A 27523-nucleotide genomic window follows, 5' to 3' on the forward strand; every position below is an offset into this window, starting at 1 on the left:
GACCTCGCCTACCGCCGAACGGAAGGATTCGGGGTGCGAGTCAGGAGACTTCATCCCAGGAATCGCTAAGGCGTCCTAGGGGCGGTATAAGGTCCGGCCTCACTTATCGCCGGACGGGCGCAACGCAACCTTAACACCCTAGGGGTGGTACGAGGTCCGGCCTCGCCTACTACCGGACGGGTAACACAACTATGAGCGGCAACCAGCCAAGCTCACGAGATCGACCAACTGACCTCGCGAGGCCACGAGGAGTCAGCTGTCCGACCCCGTGAGGTCGGTTAGCCCCGCGCTGGTGGGCCGGTTAGTCTTGCGTTAGCGGGACAGCTAAGTCTCGCGTAGGCAGGCCGGCTGGACCCGCGACGGCGAAGGCCTTGAGGCCCGCGGGAATACCTTTGGGCACAAGGCAAGCCACACCGAGGAACAATCGGGACGAAACACGCAAGTAATGAGTAAAGCAGACAGAAGTATAAGACAAAATAAATGAGCAATGTCATAGCAAACGATGTCATGGCGAAGCTAATAGTCTAATGTAAACAAAAATGAACATCCGGGCGGCGACCCGCGCAACAAGATAACACATGTCTAAATAAAGGAGATAGTCTGTGCAAACAACTAAATAAAGAAAGATAAGGGGGCGCCAACTCTAAAGGACATCAAGGTCGCGCAGTCTCGCGGGCACCATCATCGCCACCCATATCAGTCGCCTGAGTCTCCTCCGGGGGGGCGTCAACACATGCAAAGCGAAAGAGGTCAGCCGCAAAGTCCACACTCGACGAGCGGTCAGCCACCGAGTCCATCGGGGGGGGGGGGGGGGGGGGGGAGGCGGGCCGCCCTCTCCCACCGCCATGTCCATGGGATCACCTGGTTCCTCCTCCAACTCCTCGGGCAGGCCCCACGCCACGGGGTCGAAGGATGCATCTCTCGCGCGAAGGACGGAATAGATCTTGCTCTGCATGGAACCCTCCCCCGCCTCGTACATCGCCAACCCCTGCAAAGTCACACGCTCACTCCCCTCGGGGAAACTCATGAGATCATCCAGGGTCTCCTACGGGTGCTCAGAAAGGTAGGCCTTCGCGTCCCTGGAAAAGGCCGCGGAGTCCTTGTAGCTCGAGACAGCCACCCTCGCAACCTCCTGGTGCGCCTCCAGGGCCTCCTGATGCGCCGCAAGCTCCCGCGATTGGCTGGCGATCAACCCAGCATACTGACCCTCCAGCGCCACAAGCTGCTCGCTCACGGCCTGGCGAGCCCGGGTCTTGGCCTCCAACTGACCGCGGGTACTCCCCAGGACCTCCTCCATGGCCACAACACGGGCGACCGCCTACACAAGGACAAGTATAGGTGAAAGACAAGACAGCAGGGGACGAGGAAACACAACATGCAATCATGAGAAAGTAGTACGTACCTCTAGCAAAGGACGGAAGACAGCATGATCCTCATGCATCGCCGCGTCACGGGGTAGGCGGAGGCTGCGCATAAAGGCCTCCGGAGGAACATCCCCACAAAGTATCGAGGCCGTAGGGGGAAGATGGACGGACCACTCAGTCAAGGCACCATGAGGCGGTGCCGTGGTCATCGGAACTCGAGCGGGGGGGTCGGCCGGCTGGCCATCCGACAGGCTGTCCACGTCAATGGCGGACCTCGTCTCACGTCGGGGCGATACCCGGACCCCTGGGGGTACACGGGCACCCGAGGAAGCATGGGTAGTCTCGCCAGTCTTGCGGCGCTTGGGATCCTCGCCGCCACGGCTCCGCAGACTCTCAACGAGGCTCGTGAGGGCAGAACGACGGGGAGCATACCTACACCAAGACAAGTTGGTAAGCACTTCACATGGAGAACACACAAACGAAAATATACGTCAGCGGGGCGACAAACCAGAGCTGGCGGGGGGAGGCGTCAAGTGTCTGGCCTGCAACTCGACAACATCGTCATCCTCTGAACCCTCGCTCGAAAACTCCTCCTCGGTCTCCCCCGCAGAGTCTGGAAGGGGGGGGGGGAGCACCACGAGGAGGCGGAGGAGGGAGGTCGCGGGAAAAGCCTGCCGCAACCAAAGACTCGTGATCAACGAGAGCCTGGGAGTCTAGCAAATCGGCTGTCTCACCCAAAAACGCCCGGGCCAGGATGTCAAGCTCCGGGGTGGGCTTCGGACAACGGCAGTTACGGAAGTAACCCCCCCCCCCCAAGGTACCTCAAAAGGGAGCGCCGCACCCGTAGAAATAAACACAAACCGAGGCTTCCAACCCTTGTTGAAGTCCCGTACGTGTTCCATGATCTTCGTCCCCGGCCGAGCCGAAAACGCCATGTAGCCCTTACTCTCTTTGGACGAGGAGTTGGTCGCGTGAAAGAAGGAGTGGAAAAGGTCTAGGTTGGGGCGGATACCCACCTCGACGCATCGAACAATGAAGGCCGCCACCGCCCGATGAGAATTGGGGACTAGCTGATCCACAGACACACGGTGGAAGTTTAGGACCTGAATGGTAAACGGGTGAAGCGGGAAGGCCAAACCCATAAGAAGAGATGTGATATGGACACCAAAGAAGTTGGGTCCGGGGGGCTCCAGTATACTCGTTCTGGGAGTCGGAACGTGGACCACAGCGATCGGGCCGACCAAGGCTTTCGCCAAGGCGATATCATGGGGGGTCAAGGAAGACCCGAATCCCTGGGGGATGGAGGAGTCGAGCACGGTGTACCGTCTCAACGGGAAGGGATCCGGAAGAGGCGTAGGAGTCAACATGAAAGGGGGGTGCGTGGCTAGTAGATCTATATAGGGGTACTCAAGGTAATAATGCTCAACGTAAGGGGATAGTGGATCTAAATCAATGGACTCGTCATCACTAGGTGGGAGGTCCACATAATCAATAGAATCCAAGACAGTCCAATAATTGAAAAACAAGGGTAAATCTATGGGGTGTGCGTCCTCGGCAAGAGGCACTATACTCATAAAAAACTAGCTAAGGAACTCTAAAGAGGGTGTGCAATGAAACTCACCCGATTCAAGCAAGGAGGAGCAAAGGAGGCGCGGAAGGTGGACGCGGCGGCGTGGGGTCGGCCTCGGCGGGACGGGGGCAGGTCGGGGTCGGCCTCGGCTGGGGCTGTCCGGCGATCGGCAGGCAGCGGAGGTCGGCAGTCGGCGGCTGCCGGCTGGACGGCGATCGACGGCGGCGCGCGGTGGTCGACGGCGGTTCGGATTGCCAGAACAGTTGGGGGGAGAGAGGATGGAGATTTTTCAGATTTTGGGAGCTTGGTTGTGTGTGTGGGGAGTGAGGAGGGGCTACTTTATATAGAGGAAAGGGGGGGAAGGGGGGAAAAAGAGGGTACATTTTTTGGGTAAAGGGGGGAAATTTTGGGGAGAGGAAAAGGTGTGGTCTTGGGAATGTGATGAGGGGGTTTGGGGAGATGGGGGTGGTATTTAAATGGGAAGTTGAAGGGTTATGCTAGGATAAGGATTCTTAAGCTGATAATGATGAACACAAATTTAAATTCCAGTTCGGTTAGGAGTCCTATCGCGATGAGGATTCTACAGGAAGATGGGTTGAATTTTTGGAACGCGGTTTGGGGTCCCGTAATTATTAAGCTTGTTTTACTCTCTCGCGCTGACGACTTCTCACAGCCCCGAGAGTGGGAGACTGATGATGGAATAATCACGGAACCGGATCAGAGCAGGACAACACGGACCAGGTCGGACCCCACGTAGCATGGCGAACCGCCCCGGGGTCAGCCAACCACCCCGGGGTCGGCACAACGGGGGGTCGGCGTTGGCCGACCCCACCGAGCTCGATCGAGCCCCGTGGGCTCGGCCTCGGCCCCTTGGCCACCTCCGTGCTCGGCCAAGGGCCGGTTCCTCGCGTGGAGCGAGTCCCACGGCGCGGGCCGCAGCTCCTCCCGTGAGCCCGGGGCCCATAGCGCCCGGGGTATATAAACACCCCCCCGGTGTCCTAACCAGACATCTTCTACCTTCATACAGTACTTGTAACGTTATTACACGCCCCGAACCTCTGTAATAGCTTTATTCGCTCAATTAATACAATATTTATCGTTTCGTTATTTATTTCTCATATACGATCATATATACAGGTTGTATAATTCGAACCCCCGGGTTCATATAATCCATCAACCGGAGTAGGTAGATCCATGTCCGCATCCATCATCGGGGAAGACCGACCACCATCCAAAGTAGGATCTGACAGTGCATTGACCAGTGAATCTTCTCCATCTAACAAGGTGGTTTGGTCGCCGGTGCGGTACAGACGGTACATCTACAGGAAGAGAGACAAAGAAGGCGGTACGCTAACTTCGCGACATCTCGTAAGAAAGCAAGTAAGAAGTCTGTGCACATTGGGGGTAAGTTGGCACGGAATAGCGTTATGGACGCTAGGGAATTCAGCTACCATAGGGTGTAAAGGAAATTGGAGACCTGTTTGAATAGAATGGAAATGGACTTCCACCAAGAGAGGGCCCAGAGGCTCAATCATATTATCCGTGGCGCCCAAGATAATTATTTTTATCCCCTCACCCAACCATTCATCCAGAGACATCAACTAAACACTGGACAAACGAGATTGGATCTCGCAGGGAACGGCAGGATCCAAAATACGGTAACTTGGGGAGGTCGGATGGGACCCACCATCTACAAGATTAATAACAAAGGGTACCAACCTTTGGCTGGCGGCAATGGCGTTCAGCATAACATCGGTAAGTGCAGCATGAGTTGCAGTTGCGGGCGTGGGTGCGCATCCAGAGTGATCTAACAGCGTTGCCTCGCGAGAACGGGGAGCGGAGATGGCGAAGGGATTTCGGCGGCTACCGGCGGCATTGAGAAGATCGCGATGGGCAACAGGCGCAGTGGCGGTGGCGGCCGTGGTCGCGGTCGTGGTCATGCCCCGGCGGACTCTCCGAAAGTGGGTGTTGCGAGGGTTGAAGTCGACAAGCAGACGGGGCGGCGCGATCGCCGGCGGTAGGGGAAACGTCGTGGGTCCCCATGGACGTGAAGGCACTGGGCATGGAGGGAGCAATCGGGGAGTGTTGGTCGTCGCGGTGGCACCTGTGGCGAGACCTTTAGCGTGGGGGAAGGAAGAGGACATGACAGGATGCATTCTGTTGGCGACGGTCAGAGAGGGTACAACAAAGGAAGCAGGCGATAATGTGAGGGTGATCTCAGGTCCACGGTTGATGTGGTGGGGATTCATGGGCGGTAGAGGAGACGAGGTTTTCGGGGGAGTGGTGGCGAAGAAGAAGGGAGCTGTTGCAACTTGCAATGGAGAGGGAATAGGAGTCGTAATTGGCCGGGAAAGAGGGAGGAACTACATATTTAAGATTATTTAATTCCAGGGTTTTATCATGGAATTTGGGCCTTGCTTAGTGGACTGAGGCATGCTTCTTTTAATCATTAACCAATGATTAATAGAAGTGGGGGACTTATGATGGAGAATAATGTAATGGGCTTGGCCCATGTAGATTAGAAAGTGTGAGCCCAAAGGGATGAGGAGGGGGCCTCACATGCATGGGCTCGCCTGTATGCCTACACGTATGCATGGACCTCGCAAACATGCATGCACGCGTGTATGCGAGGTGGTTGCTTGCGTACAGTGTGGCGGCTACGTGTACGGGTGGTGGTTGCATGCGTACAAGGTGGCGGCTGCGCGCATGGGTGGCGGTTGCATGCGTATAAGGTGGTGGCTGCGCGTACGGATGACGGTTGCATGCGTACAAGGTGGCGGTTGCGCGCACGGGTGATGGGTGCATGCGCACAAGGTGGTGGCTGCACGTACAGTGATAGTTGCATGTGTATAAGGTGGCGGCTGCGCGTACGGGTGGCGGTTGCATGCACGCTGTTGGCGACTACGTACATGCATGCATGCGGGTGGAATGGTGGCTAGTGCATGCATGCTGCGCACGTAAGGGCGATGTGTATAGGAGTGGGGATCCCTGGAGAGTGCGCGACAAAATCGGTCTCATTCGAGTAGTTGGGGGTACGTGCGGAGATGGGAGGACACGTGTATGGTGGGAGCTGGAGGCTGTAGATGTCATACACGTATGTGGTATGCGGAAGTCCTGAGAGGGTATAAAAGGCGGGGCTGCGGTCAGTTTAGGCGGGGCAAGAAACACAAAAGACCTGGTAGGCTGGCGGTCTGAGTCTTCTCTCTCTCCTAATTGGTCAAAGGATCGATTCTGGTATTATGCATGTAATTCAGGTGTCTGTCTATCTATTTATTTCCCTTTTCACCGTATAACTTTCCTGTACTACTGTTTCTAGGCCTGCAACATTGGGCTTGTGCACGTTTCTGTGGGCCTCGCGTCCCACTAGCAATAATATCTCTTTTATTCCGTTTTTATTTCCTATACCCAGTTTATGGTGGACCCGGTCCCGATAAAACCATTAATATTATTTAGAATTTCTTGTGGAAGATTGTAAAGTTTAGGAGAGAGAAAAAAAATGGTAGAGTATGATATGAAGAAAATATAGGTTAATGAAGAAAACATAATTTATTGAATTTAGGTATAAGTTTATATAGTTTAAATAAGAAGAAAGAAATAGAGTTTAAATAGAGTTGGCAGAAAGAAAATTTTAAAATCTTGAGATTTATGGTTGGATTTCAACTATTTATATTTGAAAATGAAAAGTCTACAAAAGTCCTAAAATTATAAAGTCTACAAAAGTTCATAACTTTTTTAATATCGCATGACTTTTAGACAGTTTAAAAATCTTAATCGAATACCACCCGACTTTTAAGGACTCTTTAAAAATCTTAATTGAAAACCTATGACTTTTAAAAACTATTTAAAAGTTTGAATTTAATATCTTTAAACTTTTAAAGTTCATAAAAATCTTTAAAAATCTATGAAAGTTAGCATTGAATACACTCCCTAAGTCAAGTTGGTCCATATACTTTCATTTTCATCTTGCCTACACATTCACTTCCCAATGAATACATCTAATGGGGCAAATCCACCCCACCCAACACATTTTCCATTTAAAAGTAAAACATTATTTTTATTGTGATATTATAGCAATACTTTATAATATCATTTCATATCTATTTATCAATTAACACTTGTTAATATTATATATACACTCCGTCAAACGTTTGAAGTTGTACATTTTGAACGCACTTCTAGATCTGAGTATCATGTGCCCATAACAAGTAGGAGCGAGTTTCGTTGAAAAATCATGTACACTAATTTTTAATGTTTTTTAATTAGTTAATATAATGGCACTAATTTTATGGAAATGCCATACGCATAAAAAAACTTATATATATATATATATATATATATATATATATATATATATATATATATATATATATATATATATTAAATCTTGTGTCATTTGACTTATTTTTTATTTGATTAAGTCAAAATAAAATTGGTCAAGTTATTGGTACCTAATAGATATAGAATGTGTTTATTTATTTATTTATTTATTTATTTACACTTAGTTGAACCACTCCATATACTACAACTTTTTATATAGTTCAACAAATTGAGAGATGGAGCCTGAAAAGCTCTCAAGCCAGCGTTCGATCGAAGATCACGACCTTCTCGCCAGGAGCACGAAGAAGCCTAAACGCTCTGACCAAAAAACATTGAGCCATCCATCGGACGCGATGGAGGTGGCAGATCCACGGACGGACGTGGAGATTGTCAAAGAAACGCGTGAGGATCAGATGGAAGACGCTCGATCATCACCGCCACTCCAGGTAACACGTGATCTGAACCCTGGGTTATCACTGACACATCCTTTGGTTACACAGGGCCCTACGCAACCTCGTCGGACGTAAGCTGAAAGCGTCACCGGCCACTCATCCCTGCCCATGCATGCTGAGGCTGCGGTCAAGGAGGAGATCAGAGCAAATGATTCCGATGGCGAGGAGGACGACCCCTTATGCCCGACGATTCGATTGACGAAAGAGGAGGTGGAGGCGATCCGAGCACCATGGAGGAAGACCCTGATCGTCAAAGTGATGGGTAGAAGGGTGGGGTATGATGCCTACCTGCTACGCCGGTTAGTCTCCATGTGGAAACCCAAAGGGAGTCTTGATCTTATAGCCATTGACAACGATTATTTCTTAGTTCAGTTTGGCGCTGTGGATGATCTGGAATTTGCCATGTTTGGAGGCCCTTGGATGGTTTTGGATCACTATTTGATAGTGAAACCTTGGGTACCCGACTTCGACCCCTTCGTGGATACAACAGAGAAGGTGTTGGTGTGGGTGAGGATCCCGTGTCTACCTGCGGAATACTACAACATTATCTTCCTCAGAAAACTTGGAAATAAAGTTGGCAGAACACTACGAGTGGATCAGGCCACTAGTATGGTGTCACGCGGGAAGTTTGCTAGAATATGCATCGAAGTCGACATCACGAAGCCTTTGATTTCCAAATTCAACTACAAGGGGCGGGTAAGATCAGTAGCTTACGAGGGCATCCACATGATATGTTTTACATGTGGGGCCTATGGCCATTCACTCGATGCATGTCCCAAGACAAACAAAGCTGCGACTGAAACAGAGGCATACCGCGAGGAGGAGGTAGTGGGTGAACCATCAGTTCGAGTTGGAGATGAGCCCGTTGGCAGATAGATGACTGCGCCGGGAAGGAAACCGAGGAATGGACCAAGACCGTCGGAGAGAACCCATAAGGCAATGGAGGATACACGCCCAGGAAGTAACGCTAACTGCGACCGAGAGATCTAGGTATCAAGATTTGCCCCTTTGGTTGTCCAGGAGGGTGAGAAGGACACCGACGTGGATAGGGAGGCACCAGGCGAGCCAAATGAACGAATGGAGCACGGCGGAGGCAGACTAGAGCAATTGAGAGGATCATAGGCGCCAGCAACGACAGGGGGCAAAGCCAGGAAGCCGAATGTTATTGCGGTAGAAAAACAAATTGCTAATGAGCCAAACAAAGGGGGAGGATCGCGGGTCAATGCAGGAGGTACTCCAGCGAGCTACCGTAAGGGAGGAGAAACGAGCCATAGGCGCGCAGCAGAAGAGGACGAGCACGTGGTCGTGAGGGGGAAACGAGATGGGCTGGTCATTCACTCGGCACGGGTGTCCGTGGGTGCGCTAGTGAATGATTTACCATCGTCGGTATTACAGTCCACCAAAGAACACCACTCTGATCCACCAGGGTGTCTAGATGAAGAAGGTGACATGGTAATGGATCTCGAGGAGATCTAGGTGCAACCGGGGATGGTAGGGGCCACATCTGGCCATTGAGTGTTTGTTCTCTTGTGTTTGTTGTCCTGGTGGTTGTTTTGGTTGCGTGTGTTGGTTTGGTTTTCCATTCCTTTTTGTTTTTTGGTTTTATGGATTGCCTCCCCTAGAACTGCCAAGGGGCGAGTGGCAAAAGATTCCACCGCGCCCTTAGGCACCTTTTAGCTGTCTACAAGCCTTGCGTTTTGGGGCTCTTTGAACCCAAAGTTTCCGGGTCCCAGGCTGATCGGATTTGCTCAAAACTGGGTTTTACGGATTGGATCCGTGTCGAAGCTTTCGGCTTCAGCGAGGGCATCTGGGTGTTTTGGAAGGACCCAGTGCAGGCTACCGTAATGTTTACTCACCCGCAATTTATTCTTTTGCAGATCAGCAAGGCGGGTTCCCCCCCCCCCCCCCCCGGGTGGTTTTTTGCGCCGGTCTACGGCAGCCCGACACACCAGCTACGCCGTCACCTATGGAGGGATCTAAGACAGTCTAGTAGATCCGTCATGGGGCCTTGGCTTGTGGCGGGGGATTTCAACTCCATAGTACACCCGGGACGAAACTTTGAACTATGTTTCGTATTCCACACAATGCAGTTCCAATTTCGTCAGCTGGATTCAGTTAAGTCGGCTGGGGGAAATCCAATCCAGACTCTCAGTTTCTTTTCACGGGGGATTGGCTAAACTCGAAAGGAATCTTAGGGAGAATCTCGAATAAATCCTTTATCAAGAGGAGCTTTTGTGGTTCCAACGCTCCCGTGAAGATTGGATCGGATCCAGGGACAGAAATACGGCTTTTTACCACGCCTCTGCTATGGTCCGGAAGTCAAGGAATACTGTTACCAAACTGAGGACTGATCATGGAACTGGATTACGGAGGTTAGTGAATTGAAAGCCCATATCCAAAGCTACTACACTCAGTTGTTCGCCCGCGGAGATGAAATAGGTTTTAATCTGGCGATAGAAGCAACTTTCCCCACTGTTTTGACCTTGTACTGGAAAGTGTTTAACAGATCAGTATCAAAAGACGAGGTTCACAATGCTCTTTCAGATATGAAACCGTACAAGGTCCCGGGACCGGATGGCTTCCCCGCAGCGTTCTATCAACGCATGTGGGAGGAAACTAGAGATAGTGTGTTCACAATGGTCAACGAGGCCATCACAACTGGCCGAATTCCCGAAGGAGTGAATGATACGTTAATAGTTCTTATCCCGAAGGTCTCTAATCCGGAGACTATTAAACAGTTCAGACCCATCAGCCTGTGTAACGTGAGCTACAAGATTATTACAAAGACTATAACCAACAAATTAAAGCAAATCTTACCAAATTTAGTGGGCCCGTTCCAAAGTTCCTTTGTCCCGGCAAGGCAGATATCGGACAATGTAATAAATTATCAGGAAGTGATGCACACAATGCGAGGTAAGCGGGGCGCGACAGGTCTGATGGCCATTAAGTTTAACCTAGAAAAAGCCTACGACCGGCTCTCTTGGGATTTCATCCAGGACACTTTGGAGCAAGCAGGTTTCAGTGACGCATGAACCCAAACTATAATGACTTGTATCCGGACCTCGAGATTGTCAGCTGCTTGGAACGGCAATCAGTTACGCCCATTCGCCTCGGGACGGGGCATTCGGCAGGGGGATGCAATGTCCCTGGCTATTTTTGTTCTTTGCATGGAACGCCTCAGTCACTTAATCATCGCAGAAGTGGGTAAACATAATTGGAAAGGAATTGAATTGGCTATTTCTGGACCAACACTCTCTCATCTTTGTTTTGCAGATGACATGGTTTTGTTCTCCGAGGCATCCATCGAACAAGTAGGGGTGATTCAAGCTTGCCTGGACAGGTTCTGCAAGGCCTCCGAGCAAAAGATTAGCTTAGAAAAGTCGTAGGTTCACTTTTCACGCAACACGGATCCGGGGTTGGCTTCTGCAATTGCGAACAGGCTTGGCATTTCGGAAACTAAAGACATGGGGAGATACTTAGGCGTGCCATCCTTACACGGTAGGGTGACTTGCAATACCTTCTCGGGCATCTTAGACAGAATCTCGGCACGCCTGGAAGGCTGGAAGACTAAACGCTTTCTACGGCAGGTAGAGTAGTGTTGGCCAAAGCAGTCCTTAGTGCCATACCAGTGTATACCATGCAAACTACGTACCTCCCCAAAAGCCTTTGCATGGAGGTGGAGAAGAGAATAAGGAAATTCATTTGGGACACAACTAGCACTAGGAGCAAAAAGACTAGTCTCACAAACTGGCAAACTGTTACTACAGCTAGGGATGTCAATTTGGCCCGAACCCGATGGGCTAATCCGTTAAGCCCAAAAAATTACACGGTTAAAAACCGAAAAAATTAGCCCGAAAAATTAATCGGGCTAATCAGGCCAACCCTATAGGGCTGGCGGGTTGAGCCGGGTTGGCCCGTCGGGCTACATAAAAAAAAAAAAAACTTAAACTTAAACTAAATCTAAAAGACTAGGGTTAAACTTCACTCTTCATTTGCGATATTGAGCATTTGAGCTGCGCAATTCTCCCCAAATCTCTATTCCCGCTACAAATTTCAATATTTCACTTCCGACTTCCCGTCGTCCTTGCAGACCGCCAGCCGCACTGCTCACTTGCTCAGCCCGTCGACCACCATCCTCCGGCTATCGTCTCTACTCTCTAGATTGTTGCACGCCTGCACCACCTGCACGCCTCACGAGTCACGCACAAAGGCTGTACTGCTCGCTGCTCAGCCCGCCGACCACCACCCTCCGCAGCTGTGCAGCACCGCAATCCGCAGAAGCGTCTAGCACCAGCTCCGACAATCACAGAGTACGCAGTGGCCACTAGCCAGTGGGTAAGTCACTTCTATAAGTCTATTAGTTCTATCTCCTTGAGTTTTTTTTTCTTAATAATTTGGCCGGCTAAACCGCTTGTGGGTACCGACATAATTGTGTATTTGTGTTTCTCTGGCTAAACCGCCTGTGGGTGCCGGAGCTTTGTTTAAAATTTTGAATGCCTTAAAATTTTGAATATAATTGAATTTAGAAAATTACTATTTTTTACTCTTTAATGAGTGAATTAATATATGCAAATATCTTATAAATTTGTAGTTTGTATGCTTAATTAGTGAATTACTATGTATTTAATTAATTTATTGGACAATTATATTTTTTATACGCTTATTTTATTTTTAGGTATAAAAGAAATGTCTTTTCTAAGTGTGAATGAAATTGATGTAAATGATAGTGAGATTCTTACGAATACTCAAAAAAGAAAGAAAACATCGGAAGCTTGGAATCATTTTTCATCTATTGTAAAAGGTGAAGATGGTAGAGGAAGGGTAATGTGTAATCATTGCAAGAGATCATACTTGTATGATGGTAGTAAAAATGGAACATCAACTTTAAACCGTCATATAGGGGTATGCAAGAAGAAACCAAATGAAAGTGTGGGTGATGTGAGTGTTATGTCTGAACAAGGGAAATTGGATAGAGTCATTGATCAAAAAATTTGTCGTGATTTAATTGCCTAGTGTACAATTGAGCATGGTCTTCCATTTAAATGGGTGGAATATAGGAGTGTGTGGCTACTTCTTTAGTATTTGTATCCTAATTTTTGATTCATTACTAGAAATACTGTGGCATCGGATGTTATGCAAATGTATGAAAGGCAAAAAGAAAATTTGAAATTGGTGTTGAAAAATATTCCTGGCATGCTTTGCTTAACATGTGATGTGTGGACAGCTTGTACAAATGCGGGTTATATTTGCTTGACTGTGCATTATGTGGATGAGAAATGGAGGTTAAATAACAAAATACTTTCATTTTGTGATATGCCACCCCCACATTCTGGATTTGAATTGTCTAAGAAAGTTTATAATTGTTTGGTAGATTGGGGGATAGATAGGAAAGTATTTTCCATAACTTTGGATAATGCTTCTGCCAATGATGTGATGGTGAGACTTTTAAAGCAACAACTTTTGTTACAAAATAGTTTGCCTTGTGATGGTGAGTTCTTTCATGTGAGGTGTTGCGCACATATTCTGAATTTGATTATTCAAGATGGACTAAAAGTTGTTAGTGTTGCTTTAGGGAAAATTAGAGAGAGTGTTAAGTATGTTAAAGGATCCGAAGCAAGAATGATTGCATTTCAAGAGTGTGCTCAACGTGTTAGTGTTAATATTACTTGTGGACTTTCTACGAATGTGCCGACTCGTTGGAATTCAACTTATGTGATCTTGATAGTGCTATTAGGTATCGCCGTGTTTTTTGCTCTCTTGAATTACAAGATAGAAATTACAAGTGTTGTCCTTCGAATGAAGAGTGGTCAAGAGCGGAACGGATGTGTGCAATCTTGTATCCATTTTATGCCATCACTAATTTGATTTCAGGTTCATCCTATCCTACTTCAAATTTGTATTTTTTTGCAAGTTTGGAAGATTGAATGCTTGTTGGTTGAAAATTTAGGAAGTGAGGATCAAGTAATAAGTGATATGGCTAAGAACATGAAAGCAAAATTTGACAAGTATTGGGATGACTATAGTGTAATACTTGCAATGGGAGCTATTCTTGATCCAAGGTTGAAGTTACAATTTGTGGAATATTGTTATAAGAAGCTTGATCCATTTACTTGTCAAGACAAGATTGAAGGGATAAAGAAGAAATTATACTTGTTATATGATGAATATAAGAAGAAGAGTGATGGTTTTTCATCTTCTAGAGTTTCTACTTCTCAATTACAAGACTATTCAATCTATTCGACAATAACTATTTGTGGAGTAAGAAGTGGAGGATTGGGAAGTATGGGAGGATCGGGAAAATTGGATGAAAATCTTATTGGTGTAAGTTAAAATTCTTTTTACTTCATATTTATTACTAATTATATATGTTTATTGATTATTGTCAATTTGTCATTGGTTAACATATGTAATTGTGTAAAATATTTAAATTATGTAGGATTATGTTGATTATCGTCATCCAAACCAAGGTGGAATTGGTAGTGGGGATACAAAGTCTAATTTAGACAAATACTTGGAAGATGATCAACTAAATCAATTGGGTGATATAGATGTGCTATCATATTGGAAAGAAAAAGAACACCGCTATGGGGAGCTTGCTAAAATGGCATGTGATGTGCTTTCTATTCCTATTACAAGTATAGCATCCGAATCCGCCTTTAGCATTGGAGCTCATATCTTGAACAAATATAGGAATCGGCTTCTTCCAAAGAAAGTACAAGCTCTTATTTGTGCACGTAATTGGTTACATGGATTTTCTATAAATGGTAATATTAGTTTCTCACTTTCTCTATCAAGTTTGATTTACTTGTACTATTAATTTATTAAATAAGTATTATGTTATCTCTTTTTAGATGAAAGTGAAGATGAAGATGAAGATGAAGATGATGAAGTTGTAGTTGGAGCTTCAAATGTTGGAGGGGAAGAATGGTAATATTAGTTTCTCTATCAAGTTTGATTTACTTGTACTATTAATTTATTAAATAAGTATTATGTAAACTTTTTTTTTTTAGATGAAGATGATGAAGTTGGAGTTGGAGCTTCAAATGTTGGAGCTTGGAGGGGAAGAATAAGGGAATAGAAGATTTGATAAAGTGCACTTTAATCTTTGTTGTGAATTTGTGGCTTATGAATTGTTGTCTTGTGGAGTTGTGGACTTATGAATTGAAGTTATGAATTTTGGCTTTGTGGTTTTAGTTTATAACTTGACTTGAATTACCAACTACGGAGATTTGGATGTTAGCTACTTAACTTATTGTTAATTTGTGGTTTGTGAATTGTGGACTTATGTAGTTATGACTTTTAAATTTGTGATTTTAATTTTTAGTGGACTTTATGACTTTATGCATATTTGGAATTTTGGATGTTAGCTACTTAGCTTATTAAGGATTTAGCCATTTAGGGACATGCAAGTTCAGCCGCAAGTTGCAATTGACAATTGCATTATATATATTGAATTGAAGTTTGGAAATGATATTTTCTCAATTTTGATAACATACTTAACACTCTTAAATTTTGATAGCATACTTAACACAACATTATTATAAATGATAAAATAATGACACACTAAATTACTAATTAATAAGCCTATCAGTAGCAACTTTCTTTTATGCATCTTGACTGCTTCTACTTTGCCTATTGAGGCATTGAGCATTATTCTAAATTAGTAAATTCGCACATGATATGTTAACGATTAATGAATGGCTATCACTCGTCAGTAACCATTAAAATGCTTGTTAAAAAATGTCCATCACAATTAATGTTCAATTATAATTTATAAGTCATTGACTCATTATGGTCTGCGGACAGTGGACGGTCCAAAACTCCAAATGCCAAATTAATTATAGCCAAGTCATCGGTTGACCCGTTTTAATGTTCTATAGAATGTAACTATAAACTATGTAAGTATTCATTTATCTCTTGATTTAAATTTTAATGTGCCCAAATGCGCAATGCTCATCCGGTTGACCACGTGACCCGTTTTATCGAATGTAATTATGTAAGTATTCATTTTCGATTTTTAGTTTTAGTAAAGATGGTTTAGCCCGCCCGATTAATTCGACAACCCGAAGTTTAGGGTTAGGACTAGCCCAATCCGAAAATAAAATAATAAATTAACCGACAACCCGAATTCGATAAGCCCGACAACCCGACAGTGCTAGCCCGAAACCGAGTGGGCTGGCCCGATTGACATCCCTAACTACAGCGAAGGAGTTGGGCGGTCTGGGTATTCTTAAGCTTCACGAGCTCAACATAGCGTATATAGTTAAGTTAGGATGGAGGCTGAAAACAGAGGCGACCAGCTTGTGGGCTCGATCCTTGACAACGAAATACAAACGAGTGGCAGCTGGTCAAGGCAACGACAAGGGTAGACGGAAGGAGTCGAACGTGTGGCGGGGAATAAATGCTGCATGGGGCCTTCTAGAGAAGAGGAGTATTAAATTGATACGCAATGGCAAATCCACGCGATTCTGGATGGACATTTGGGTAACGCCGAAGCCTCTAGAGATCAAATGATCATCCCGCTTAGCCTACCTGAATTATATGCCACTGTTGATGAGTATTGGGATAGCCACCGAGGGTGGAATTAAAGTGGGAGAATATCGCTCATGTGCTCCTTATCGAAGCTCAGGAACGGCTGGCAAGCGTCGTGCTGGTCGAAGGAGACGTGGATGACGAAATAGGTTGGGGTCCGGATGTGAATGGCCGGTTTACGTTGAAATCCGCCTATGAATTGGTGGTAGACAACGTAACCCCCCAGCAGGACACGGATTGGAACCTCATTTGGAAGCTTCGGCTACCAGGGAGGATCTGTTTCTTTCTCTAGCTTGTAAACCATGGGCGAATCCTCACAAATGAGGAGCGTGTTCGAAGGAGATTAACTACTGATGCCACATGTTTTCGTTGTGCAGGACGAATCGAGGACCTAGACCATCTTTTTAGGCGCTGCGTTGTCGCGAAAGAAACTTGGGAGTCAGTGCTTCCAAGGCGAACAATGGAAGTCCTTAGCACCTTGGACTGGAAGGACTGGCTGCCCGTGAACCTCCTGGGAGAAGCGAAGCGGGGTTTCGACGAGAGCTGGTCAGAGTGGTTTGACATCCGGCTTTGGTGGCTGTGGAAGTGGTGGAATGATGAAGTTTTCAACCAGGTCTCAACCTCGCCTTCTCAACGGAAGGCCTGGCTGCTAAAGTACGAAGCTGAGGTGACAGGTGCCTTTGCCAGGTGCAGAGCCCCCGGGAGGATACCAGCGCAATCAACAGAACCTTATGTTGCTTGGGAGAAACCGCAAGCAGGCTGGATGAAAATTAACGTGGATGGTTGCCGCAAGCAAAGCGGAGCAGCGGGGTGCGGGGGCATTTTGCGTGACTCAGAGGGCAATTGGAGAGGTGGATTCACGTCTAACATTGGGAGGTGTGGCATTGAGGAGGCAGAATCCTGGGCGGTCTTGCAAGGCATAAGGTTGGCAAAAGAGCTTGGCGTCAAAAAGCTGGTGGTCGAAAGTGACTCGCAGGCTACGGTTCATTACCTGCAAAGTGAGATTAGCATACGTAATAATATTTTACATCGTTGTATTCTGGAAGCTGGGAGCATAGAAGATATTGCCTACAGGCATGTGTACAGGGAGCAAAATTTGGTGGCAGACAAGTTGGCTACTCTGGCCTGTCGCATCCTATTGGTGCTCGCATTCTAGATATTCCGCCCCTGGTCGTACGCGATGCCATCCTCAACGATCAGGCCGAAGCCAGGTTTCATTGCCGTTAATCCGGCTTCTCAGCAAGGAGTCTGGACAACTTTTTTTAGTCTTCTCGGGTAGAACCCTCTTTCTGATTTAAAAATAAAAAAAAAATCTTTTTATATAGTTCAATCCTCGAACGATATTCAAATTTATTTATAACTAATTTGTTTTAAATAATTAAATTTATTATGAATAAATAAACAATATGTTGATATTACCTAGTATTTTAATATTTTAATTATCTTAGTGTCAAATTAATTTAAATATATCTCCAATTATGTTTTTAATTAGTTTTGATTTTTTTAAAACAAAAATTAAGATTACATTTTAAACTATTATTGATGACAATATGAAACTTAAGATTATATTATTATTTATATGAATTAAACTTTCTCTTTCAAAAAAAATATTATATTATTTATATTAATGTGTCTTACTATTTTAATATTCTATGACATGATATAGATATTCCATTTAGCTTTAAATAAAATGTTAAAAATTTAGATTCGTGATAAAACATATAAATAGTGATTTATTAGGACTATGTGGTCTAATGGTACTTGGGTTGGACTTCCATTTGAAAGGTTATAAATTCGAGCCTTAGTGGAGGCGTTATTGGTTATTTGTGTTTCAATAGGTTGAAAAAGTATATGAACAGATACTACAATGTAATAGAGCGAGTAGCATTCAAAAAAATATAAATAGTGATTTTTTTAATTCAAAATTAAGTGTTCAATAAATAAAAATTGTTTTTATCTAAATCCAAATAAAACCAATAATTGTTTTTATTTCAACCAAAAATCGTTGATTACTAAAATTGTTTGTTTGCATTCCAAAAAATTGTATTATTGTGTTTGATTCATTTTTTGAAAAATGAGCATAATTGTTAAACATTTTAATTGTTTTGTTTAGAATATAACAACATTTATAATAATAATAATAATAATAATAATAATAATAATAATAATAATATAAATGGTAGTAGTGGTGGTGGTGGTGGCTGCAGCAATGACGACGATGATGGTGTTGGTGGTGGTTGAGTTGATGGTGGTAATGGTAGTGGTGGTGGTGTAACCAGTGTTGGTGTGGAAATTGAAAATGATTTTCTCAAAAAAGAGGAGAAGTTGTTCTCCAAGAAAATAAGGAATTGAATTCTCTTTAACCAAACAATTATTTACCTTTAACTCACATTTTTCACTTTTACCAAACACGAAAAACCTGAAAAATGATTTTCAAAAATAATTTTTTGCATTTCCAAACAAACTCTTGAAAATATATTGTTAGGAATATAGCGGAATAACGTGGAAGCGAAGAATCGAAATTGAGAATTATAGAAGTTGAATAATAGGGAAAGTATATTAAATGAAGAAAATTATATAAAATGACAAAAAGAATTAATAAAGTGATTGGGAGAATATAGAAATATATATATATATATATATATATATATATATATATATATATATATATATATATATATATATATATTATCCTCAAAAGAGAATACAAGACAACAAATATATATATCTACGTGAGAGGTAATTAAAGAAAGAAGGAATGAATTACAATTGATTGATGCATTGAATTACAAGGCTTAGCTAGCTACTTATACAATCAAAAAGGAGAATTAAGTGGGCATGCATGCGGATCAGAGACGCAATCGGAGGAATGTGCAAGAAGAGACATGCATTGAGCAGGCAACGTGGATGGCGGCTTTGTTGTCTTATTGGATTTGAGCCACATAAAAAATCTTATTTCTAACAATCTCCACCTTGGATCAAATCCATTGTAGACATTAATCACTGGAACAGCCGACTAAACTCAAACACTGTTTGAACTTAGCAATAGGAAAAACTTCAGAATAGCAGGATGGATCACCATCAACTTCCTATGCGACTGAAAGAGCATAAGCAACCATGTTGGTTTCATATCACTAGCATACATAGCAGGTTTTTTTAATTGTCCTCCTAGAACGATCCATAGCAATGGAATACTCTCGTTGTGGCTCGACGAGAGGTGCGGTGCTAGTAGATGCAGCATCTTCAGTATTACCATCAGCAGTAGTAATACTGTCAATAGGCCTGAACTCAAACTCCACCTTCTCACCAGTACTCTGCGTCTCATCTGTACTGTGAACTTTTCTAGAAGAAAGTAGTGCATTTTCATCAAAAGTGATATCTCGACTCAGAATGATTTTCTGAGAATCAGGAGACCATAGACGATACCCTTTTGACTCAGAAGCATAACCAAGGAAAATGCATTTGACAGCTCGAGGGTTTAATTTACCCGTACTGGAATGAGCATATGCAGGACATCCAAAAACTCTTAAGATAGAGTAGTCAACAGGATTACCTGACCAAACTTCCTCTGGAATTTTGAAATCAATGGATGAATGTGGAGATCTATTTACCAAATAGCAAGCAGTAGAAACAGCCTCGGCCCAAAGATCACGCCGTTTCCATAACCCAGCATTAGAGAGCATACAACGAGCTCTTTCCAATAGAGTCTTGTTCAAACGTTCGGCAGCACCATTTTGCTGGGGTTTACCAGGCAAGGTCTTGTGCCTGGCGATTCCATTTGCCGCACAGAAGTCATTAAAATCTGACTCACAAAACTCCAAGCCATTGTCTGTCCTGAGCTTCTTGACTTTTTTACCTGTCTGAGTCTCAACAAGTATTTTCCACTTCTTGAAAATAGAAAATGCCTGATTTTTATGTTTCAGGAAATAGACCCAGACTTTACGAGAAAAGTCATCAATAATAGACATAAAATATCTACAGCCTCCCATAGACTGGAATTTAGTTGGTCCCCATAAATCGGAATGTATGTATTCCAATACATCTTTGGTACGGTGTGTAGCAGTAGAGAAACTAACCCTCTTTTGTTTCCCAAAAATACAATGCTCACAAAATTGTAATTTACCCGTACCTGAACCACCAAGGAGCTCTTTCTTGCTCAGGAGATGCATGCCTTTCTCACTCATATGCCCTAGACGCATATGCCATAGTTGAGTGAGATCCGCTCAGACATCAATGAGGATACCGCTACTGAACCTGTCACAATACTGCCATGAAAGACGTATAAGCTTCCAGAACGAGAAGCTTTCATGAGAACAAGAGAGCCTTTTATGACCTTCAGAACTCCACCTTCAGCTGTGTACTTGCACCCCAAAGATTCCAAGGTTCCCAAGGATATCAGATTGCGTTTCAAATCAAGAATATACCGAACATTGGTAAGAGTCCTGATAACATTATCATGAGTTTTAATCTGCACACTTCCAATTCCACTAACCTTGCATTGGGTATCATTTCCCAGCAAGACAACTCCACCATCAACCGGTTCCAGAGAGACGAACCAGTCTTTGTGAGGACACATGTGGAATATACAACCAGAGTCCAGAATCCACTCGGTTTCGCTCTGTTTGCAACCGAAGCTAACAGATAACATAACATCGCCTTCTGAATCACTTTCAACAACACTAGCTTCAACGGACTTTTCTCTCTCTTGCTTGTTTTTCAACTTAAAGCATTCAGTCACATCATGACCTGACCATGCTTCTTGCAGTACTTGCAGGATTTGTTGGACTTACGTCCTTTGGACTTGGATCTAGAATTTTTATTGCTACTTCCTGATTCAAGTGAACGACCCCTTACAGTCAAGTCTTCACCTTTGTCCTCAGACTTAATTTCAAAGTCAAACTTTTCTTTGGACAATAGGTTTGACTTAACATTGTCGAAAGTAAGGGTATCACTACTATTACCATACAGCATAATTTCTTTGAAATGCTTGTACGATTTAGGGAGAGAGACAAGCAATAAAACAGCACGATCCTTATCGTCAATTATGACATCAATATTTTCCAAGTCCAACAATATAGAATTGAATTCATCCAAGTGAGATTTAATAAAAGTACCTTCCGTCATACAGATTGTGTACAGACGCTCCTTCAGGCGTAGCGTGTTCGCCAGAGTTTTGGCCATGTAAAGCGTATCCAGCTTGGACCATAAATCTGACGCAGTCGTCTCACTTACTACCTCACGTAGAACCTCTTTAGACAGGCACAAAAGGATGGTTGAACGTGTCTTGTCATCCAAATCTTCCCAATCTTCATTTGTCATTGCAGCCGGTTTCTTCTTCTTCCCAGCTAGCGCTTTCTTCAAACCGTTCTGGGTTAGAACGGCTTCCATCTGAACCTTCCAGATAGAGAAATTAATTTTCCCGTCGAACTTCTCAATATCGAACTTAGTGACAGTCTACATCTTTGAAAATAATTCTCAATTAACCTGGTTCTGATACCACTTGTTAGAAATATAGCGGAATAACGCGAAAGCGAAGAATCAAAAATTGAGAATTATAGAAGTTGAATAATAGGGAAAGTATATTAAATGAAGAAAATTATATAAAATGACAAAAAGAATTAATAAAGTGATTGGGAGAATATAGAAATATATATATATATATATATATATATATATATATATATATATATATATATATATATATTATTCTCAAAAGAGAATACAAGACAACAAATATATATATATATATATATATATATATATATATATATATATATATATATATATCTACGTGAGAGGTAATTAAAGAAAGAAGGAATGAATTACAATTGATTGATGCATTGAATTACAAGGCTTAGCTAGCTACTTATACAATCAAAAAGGAGAATTAAGTGGGCATGCATGCGGATCAGCGACGCAATCGGAGGAATGTGCAAGAAGAGACATGCATTGAGCAAGCAACGTGGATGGCGGCTTTGTTGTGACGAGTATGTGACACCCCAAAAATCCACACTCCAAACCATGAATTAATTGAGTAATTAATTCTATTTCTTTTGAGGAATTGATTCCTAAAATCCTGATTTTTGATACTCAAGGACTAGTATTTGACTAGTCAATCTTTAAGTGGTGTTGTACCTCGTGCTTTGAGAGGAGTTCCCTTGTTTCTTACACTTTCTAAGACTTAGTAAGGGTATCATTGTCTTTTCACCAAGAGCTAGTTTTGTAACCTAAACCTAGAAGACTTCTTCATTTTTCATCCCTTACATTTCCTAGAAAATATCTCTACCTTCTCTCTAGAATAGAAGAGTAGCTTGTTCTTCAAGCCAAAAGAAGCCTTTGTCAAGATTCCAAGTTTTGCTCCCAAGATTCAATCTTTCCTCTATTTTGGCATCTAGAAGGGTAAGATCTAAGCTTGTCTAGTCTTTTTGGTTCCATCTTGGTTGTCTTTTTCTTAAAGGTTGGATCTTTATGATCTTTTGGTTTGATCTTGAAGTGGGTTTGGCTAGTGAGCTTAGTGGAGAGCTTGTTGTGGTGTAAGAAGAGTCTCACTAGTACAAAAAATATCAATAAAATCGACTAATTTGCGTCCAAAGTTAGAACTTTGGACTCCTAAAGTGTAATGCGGTGGTATTTTTGTAATTAAAATATCACTATATAAATAATTTTTATTTTTTTTTAATTTTAAAACAGTATTGGCATCCAAAGCTCTATACTTTGGACGCGAATAATAATCAACCGTCCAAAGTGGTCGACTTTGGACGCGATTATTTTTATTTTTTTTATCCTAAATGCCCTAGCTAGAGCAGATCAAGATCAGATCGCCGTCCATTAGCACAGCCATCAGCTCCGATCTTCATCCATTAGCACCGCCGTCCGACGCCGCCCATCAGTCTCCATCGTCCCCGCCGTCCACAGCTCTCCATCTTCCCGTCCATCGCCATCCCGTCGTCCATCGCTGCTCGCCGATCTACGTCCCCGCCGCTGCCGATCGACATCCCCTCCGCTGCCGCCCAAGGTCGCCGCCGCTGCCGCCCGAGGTCGCCGCCGCGACGCCTCAGGTCTACAAGCTCACCACCGCAGTACGCACACCGACGCCGCCGCAGTACGCACGCCAAAAAGGTACGAATTAAATTTTTAAATTCAGTAATTATTTAAATTATATTTTGTTATTTTAGTGGTCAACTTCCAAATGGGCTGTACGAGTATAGGAATCTGGAACGCCTTTCACTCTCTTCAAATTCCTTCTCTGGTACAATAGCTGAGTCAATTGGAAATTTATCAATGTTGCAGTCGTTGTTTATTCCTGATAATAAGTTTAGTGGCAGCGTTCCCTTGAACCTTGGACAACTTTCGCACCTTCAACTTTTAGATATATCTAGTAATTCATTTACAGGTGTTCTCTCAGAATTTCACTTTTCAAAACTTAATAAGCTCGAATCTTTGAAGATATCTGGAAATTTACTTGTTTGGAATGTAAGCTCTGATTGGATTCCTCCTTTTCAACTTGAATCCATTGAAATGGATTCCATTAGAATGGGTCCTGACTTCCCTCGTTGGTTTCGTACCCAAAGAAATGTTGGGTTTTTATGTATGCGTAATGCAAGCATCACAAATGCTATCCCTCATTGGTTTTGGGATCTCTTTTTGAATTGCACAGTGATAGAGCTCTCTCAAAATGGTATAAGTGGAAATCTTCCCATGAAACCCCATGTTGGGGTTGAAAGTTATACGAAAGCCTCAGTTCAATTTCTTTTCCTTTCAAATAATCAATTGACGGGCGAAATCCCCCAGTGGTTATGCAATTTAAAAGATTTAGGCCAACTTGATCTTTCAACAAATAAGTTATCTGGGGAGATACCTTTATGCATTGGGAAGCTGCAGAACTTAAATGTTCTTGATTTGGGAAATAACAATCTATCTGGCCACATTCCAAATTCACTGGGATCTCTATATCAACTTGAATCTCTGCACTTGCGAAACAACAAACTGGAAGGGGAAGTCCCTTTGAGTTTGCAGAACTTAGGAAGCAGCTTGATAGTCTTGGATTTAAGTGAAAATGAATTAACAGATGTTATCCAGCCATGGATTGGGGAAAAGTTTTTAGACATGATGTTTCTTATACTTCATGAAACTATATATATATGCTAATGTTTGATATTCTGTGGTCTATTTGTTTAGAACTTAGAATGCTATGCTAGGATCTTTCATATATGGAGTACCACAAAACTACTTCTATGGAGGTGGAAAGTTAGAACTGTGAAAAAGCAAAACAGCGAGAAACATTCTCAACGGTGTGATATCGAGCTGAAACTAGCTGTAAGAAGCACAATAGATTTCAATTCCTTTTGCATTATTATTTGTTAGATTGATTGTATTCTAAGGCAGCTGAATTTGAAGATCAGGTTGCACGAAAAATGAGGGATGAGGAGGGATTTTACTATCCACACAATCTTGATTTTTGTGGCCATGCGTACCCCATGCATGCATCCATATTTGAATCATCTTGGCTCTGATTTGTGCCGTGGAATCCTGGAATTTGCAGAAGCTCGCCCCCTTGGCAAGTCAGGGTTGCAATGGTTAAAGATACATCTAGCAAATGTGTATGGTGGTGGTGTTGACAAGTTATCATATGAAGGTCGAGTAGCATTTACTGAAAACCATGTGGAGGACATTTTTGATTCTGCAGATCGACCTCTTGAAGGAAAACAGTGGTGGTTGGGTGCAGATCGACCTCTAATGTGAGCTTTCCTTTTAAACATGATCTAGTTAATTACATGTTACGGAGTATGTTATTCTTCATTTCTTTCCTTTAATAGTTTAATATTAACTTTATGTTTCCTATTACTTGTTAAAATTTGATGTTATTGCATCTTATATGAACTTTCCCTTGCAACATTGACTGGTTGTTTCTTTTTCTCTTATGGATTACATCATGTGCTTACAATATAACATTTGGATACTAATAATATCTCAAAATTCTTCAGTTTTCTAAAATGATTCCCCATTTGATGTGATTTTGAAATCTATGCCAGAATTATAACCAAATTCAGTTCCCAACACTTGAAAGGCCACATCATCTAATAATTCATGAATGATGCATATTTAATCATTATCACTTTGTATTGCAGGGAGCGCAATTAAGAAAACATATTGATTCAACTTTAGGCAGTGGAAACCAACTGCATATGTGTGTGTGTGTCTGTATGAAACTTTGTTTGCAATTTTGCTGGAAGATGGAGAATCAGGAGGACAGTGGAAATATATTCTTATAAGTCATGATTAACTATAAGGTAAATTGTAGTTTTCAAAAGTTAGCAGCTTATGCAATTGCATTTTTGTGGATAATTGATTTAAGGAAAAATTAGATGGAGGCAACTACTAAAGTTGCACCTTCAAGAAAAATGGTGAATTGAGAATTCTTATGTCACAAAATTTGAATATTGTTGCTTAAATATCACTTCAAAATACATTTCATGCTGAAAGATGTGAAAGAAACAGTAATGTATTTGGGATCCTAGTATTATCTAAATGGATTATTTTTAAAAGCATTTAAAATCTCTTACTCATCTTAATAGTTTTTTCCCCCACTTGGCTCTGGTAAGGATGGTGATGTACATGCACAGGAGGAATTGCTTAAGAAGCAGAGCAATAACTTAATCAGTGCCACCGTTAGCAAAAATATTTTCCAACTGATTTGGGGGAGTTAATCACTATTTCTGACTTTTTGTTCTTGCTTCCAAATCTTGTCTTTTTCTTTGTCCTTTTCACATCAATATACAATATGTTATGATTATGGGTGCACATATATATATATATATATATATATATATATATATATATATGCAGGAGGTGGTGGACTTCTGCAAGTCATATTTGGTGGTTAACAGGGAAGCTTTTTCTGATCCAAGACTTCATCTTGTCATTAATGATGCCAGGTTCAATTCCATTATATTATATTACATTACATTTTGGGTGTAATTATATATATATATGAAAGTAAGTATATATACATGCATGCATGCATGCAGGGCTGAGCTTGAAAGCAGAGAAGAGGGTTATGATGTGATCATAGGAGACTTAGCAGACCCCATTGAAGGAGGGCCTTGCTACCAGCTTTACACCCAATCCTTTTATCAAACCACTGTCAGACCAAAGCTCAATCAGCGTGGCATCTTTGTCACTCAGGTCATTAATTAATTAATAATTAATTATTAGCACTCAGTACACTAATTAAATTATTATTATTCGTTATCCATCTTGACTGAGATAGTATATACTATACTGGCAGGCCGGACCAGCTGGGATCTTTAGCCACACTGAGGTTTTCTCTTGCATCTACAACACTCTCAAACAAGTTTTCAAATGTAAGTCCGTTTCCATGATATATATATATATATATATATATATATATATATATATATATATATATATGATTGGATAAAGAACCACCAATTAAGCTAAGTAAATTAAATTAAATTTTCTAAGTTCCCTTGTTTCTTGTACAAAATTATTAGATGAATGTATAGACACTATAGTACAGTAAATTTATTTTTTGAGATGCAGATGTTGTGCCTTATTCTGCTCACATACCTTCCTATGCTGACACATGGGGATGGGTCATGGTACGTACCCCAACCCACTACATACTATCATTAATCATATATAGGATTCAACATTATTATATTCTCCTTAATTAATTTTTCAGAAAATATGAGAATTATATTGCTTAAAATTAATTAAAAGGTTGTGATTGAATAAAATAATAAATGACGTACAGGCGTCAGACACCCCATTTGAAGTGAGTGTGGATGAGTTAGATCGGAGAATGAAGCAGAGAGTGAAAGGGGAGAACAAATATTACATCTTAAGTAATTTATTACATCTTGAGTAATTTATTTTAATTGTTAACATTTAAAATTTGTAGTTTATTTGTAATAAAATGTTATTAGAATTGAAAATTTAGATTGGTGTATTTTAGTTGATAGAATTGGTGTGTAGTATACATCTTAAATTGATAAATGTTGAAATATATTATTTGGTAGTTATGTTGGGATGTATAGGAAAATATTGATAGTTTTATAAAAAAAAAAAAAAATTTATTTCTTTTTACTATACGCGTCCAAAGGTCAGAAACTTTGGACGCGTATAGTATTTTTTTTTAAATAAATAAACACTATACGCGTCCAAAGTTCACGAACTTTGGACGCGAATTATCATTTTTCGCGTCCAAAGTTCTTCAACTTTGGACGCGAATAATCATTTTGCGCGTCCAAAGCTACTTTGGACGC

At 42.5% G+C, this 27523-nt stretch overlaps 3 protein-coding genes across 5 annotated transcripts; all 3 read left to right on the forward strand.

Moving 5' to 3' along the window:
- Positions 1 to 7811: 7811 nt before the first annotated feature.
- On the forward strand, positions 7812 to 8579 carry LOC109163549. The gene has a single exon (XM_019312298.1). It carries the CDS (start codon positions 7812 to 7814, stop codon positions 8577 to 8579), a length of 768 nt encoding a protein of 255 aa, XP_019167843.1.
- Positions 8580 to 13623: 5044 nt separating this feature from the next.
- Positions 13624 to 14829, forward strand: LOC109163607 (zinc finger BED domain-containing protein DAYSLEEPER-like). Of its 2 annotated transcripts, none has more exons than XM_019312354.1 (4): positions 13624 to 14024; positions 14140 to 14467; positions 14555 to 14613; positions 14756 to 14829. In XM_019312354.1, exons 1-4 carry the CDS (start codon positions 13677 to 13679, stop codon positions 14771 to 14773), a joined length of 753 nt encoding a protein of 250 aa, XP_019167899.1. In that variant the 5' UTR covers positions 13624 to 13676; the 3' UTR covers positions 14774 to 14829. The 2 variants fall into 2 exon arrangements, with proteins under 2 accessions (XP_019167899.1, XP_019167900.1); XM_019312355.1 differs by having other exon boundaries at positions 14567 to 14613.
- An 8218-nt stretch (positions 14830 to 23047) lies between these two features.
- Positions 23048 to 27280, forward strand: LOC109163474 (thermospermine synthase ACAULIS5-like). Of its 2 annotated transcripts, none has more exons than XR_002051277.1 (9): positions 23048 to 23354; positions 24414 to 24551; positions 24633 to 24973; positions 25364 to 25525; positions 26082 to 26170; positions 26264 to 26420; positions 26524 to 26599; positions 26799 to 26857; positions 27013 to 27280. XR_002051277.1 is itself a non-coding variant. In XM_019312223.1 (9 exons), exons 4-9 carry the CDS (start codon positions 25511 to 25513, stop codon positions 27124 to 27126), a joined length of 510 nt encoding a protein of 169 aa, XP_019167768.1. In that variant the 5' UTR covers positions 23052 to 23354; positions 24414 to 24551; positions 24638 to 24973; positions 25364 to 25510; the 3' UTR covers positions 27127 to 27280. The 2 variants fall into 2 exon arrangements, 1 of the variants encoding a protein (XP_019167768.1); XM_019312223.1 differs by having other exon boundaries at positions 23052 to 23354; positions 24638 to 24973.
- The last annotated feature ends 243 nt before the right edge of the window (positions 27281 to 27523 follow it).

The sequence above is a fragment of the Ipomoea nil genome, unplaced genomic scaffold, assembly GCF_001879475.1.
Source record: "Ipomoea nil cultivar Tokyo-kokei standard unplaced genomic scaffold, Asagao_1.1 scaffold3030, whole genome shotgun sequence".
Taxonomy (NCBI): Eukaryota; Viridiplantae; Streptophyta; class Magnoliopsida; order Solanales; family Convolvulaceae; genus Ipomoea; species Ipomoea nil.

Excerpts from the sequence above, each read along its gene's own strand:
- LOC109163549 (XM_019312298.1), top strand. The coding sequence starts at position 7,812 with ATGCATGCTGAGGCTGCGGTCAAGGAGGAGATCAGAGCAAATGATTCC.
- LOC109163607 (XM_019312354.1), top strand. The coding sequence starts at position 13,677 with ATGGCTAAGAACATGAAAGCAAAATTTGACAAGTATTGGGATGACTAT. Across the intron at positions 14,025-14,139 it reads TGGATGAAAATCTTATTGGT|GATTATGTTGATTATCGTCA; the intron begins GTAAGTTAAAAT and ends TAAATTATGTAG. Across the intron at positions 14,468-14,554 it reads ACATGGATTTTCTATAAATG|ATGAAAGTGAAGATGAAGAT; the intron begins GTAATATTAGTT and ends ATCTCTTTTTAG.
- LOC109163474 (XM_019312223.1), top strand. Across the intron at positions 26,600-26,798 it reads TCTCAAACAAGTTTTCAAAT|ATGTTGTGCCTTATTCTGCT; the intron begins GTAAGTCCGTTT and ends TTTGAGATGCAG. Across the intron at positions 26,858-27,012 it reads ACACATGGGGATGGGTCATG|GCGTCAGACACCCCATTTGA; the intron begins GTACGTACCCCA and ends AATGACGTACAG.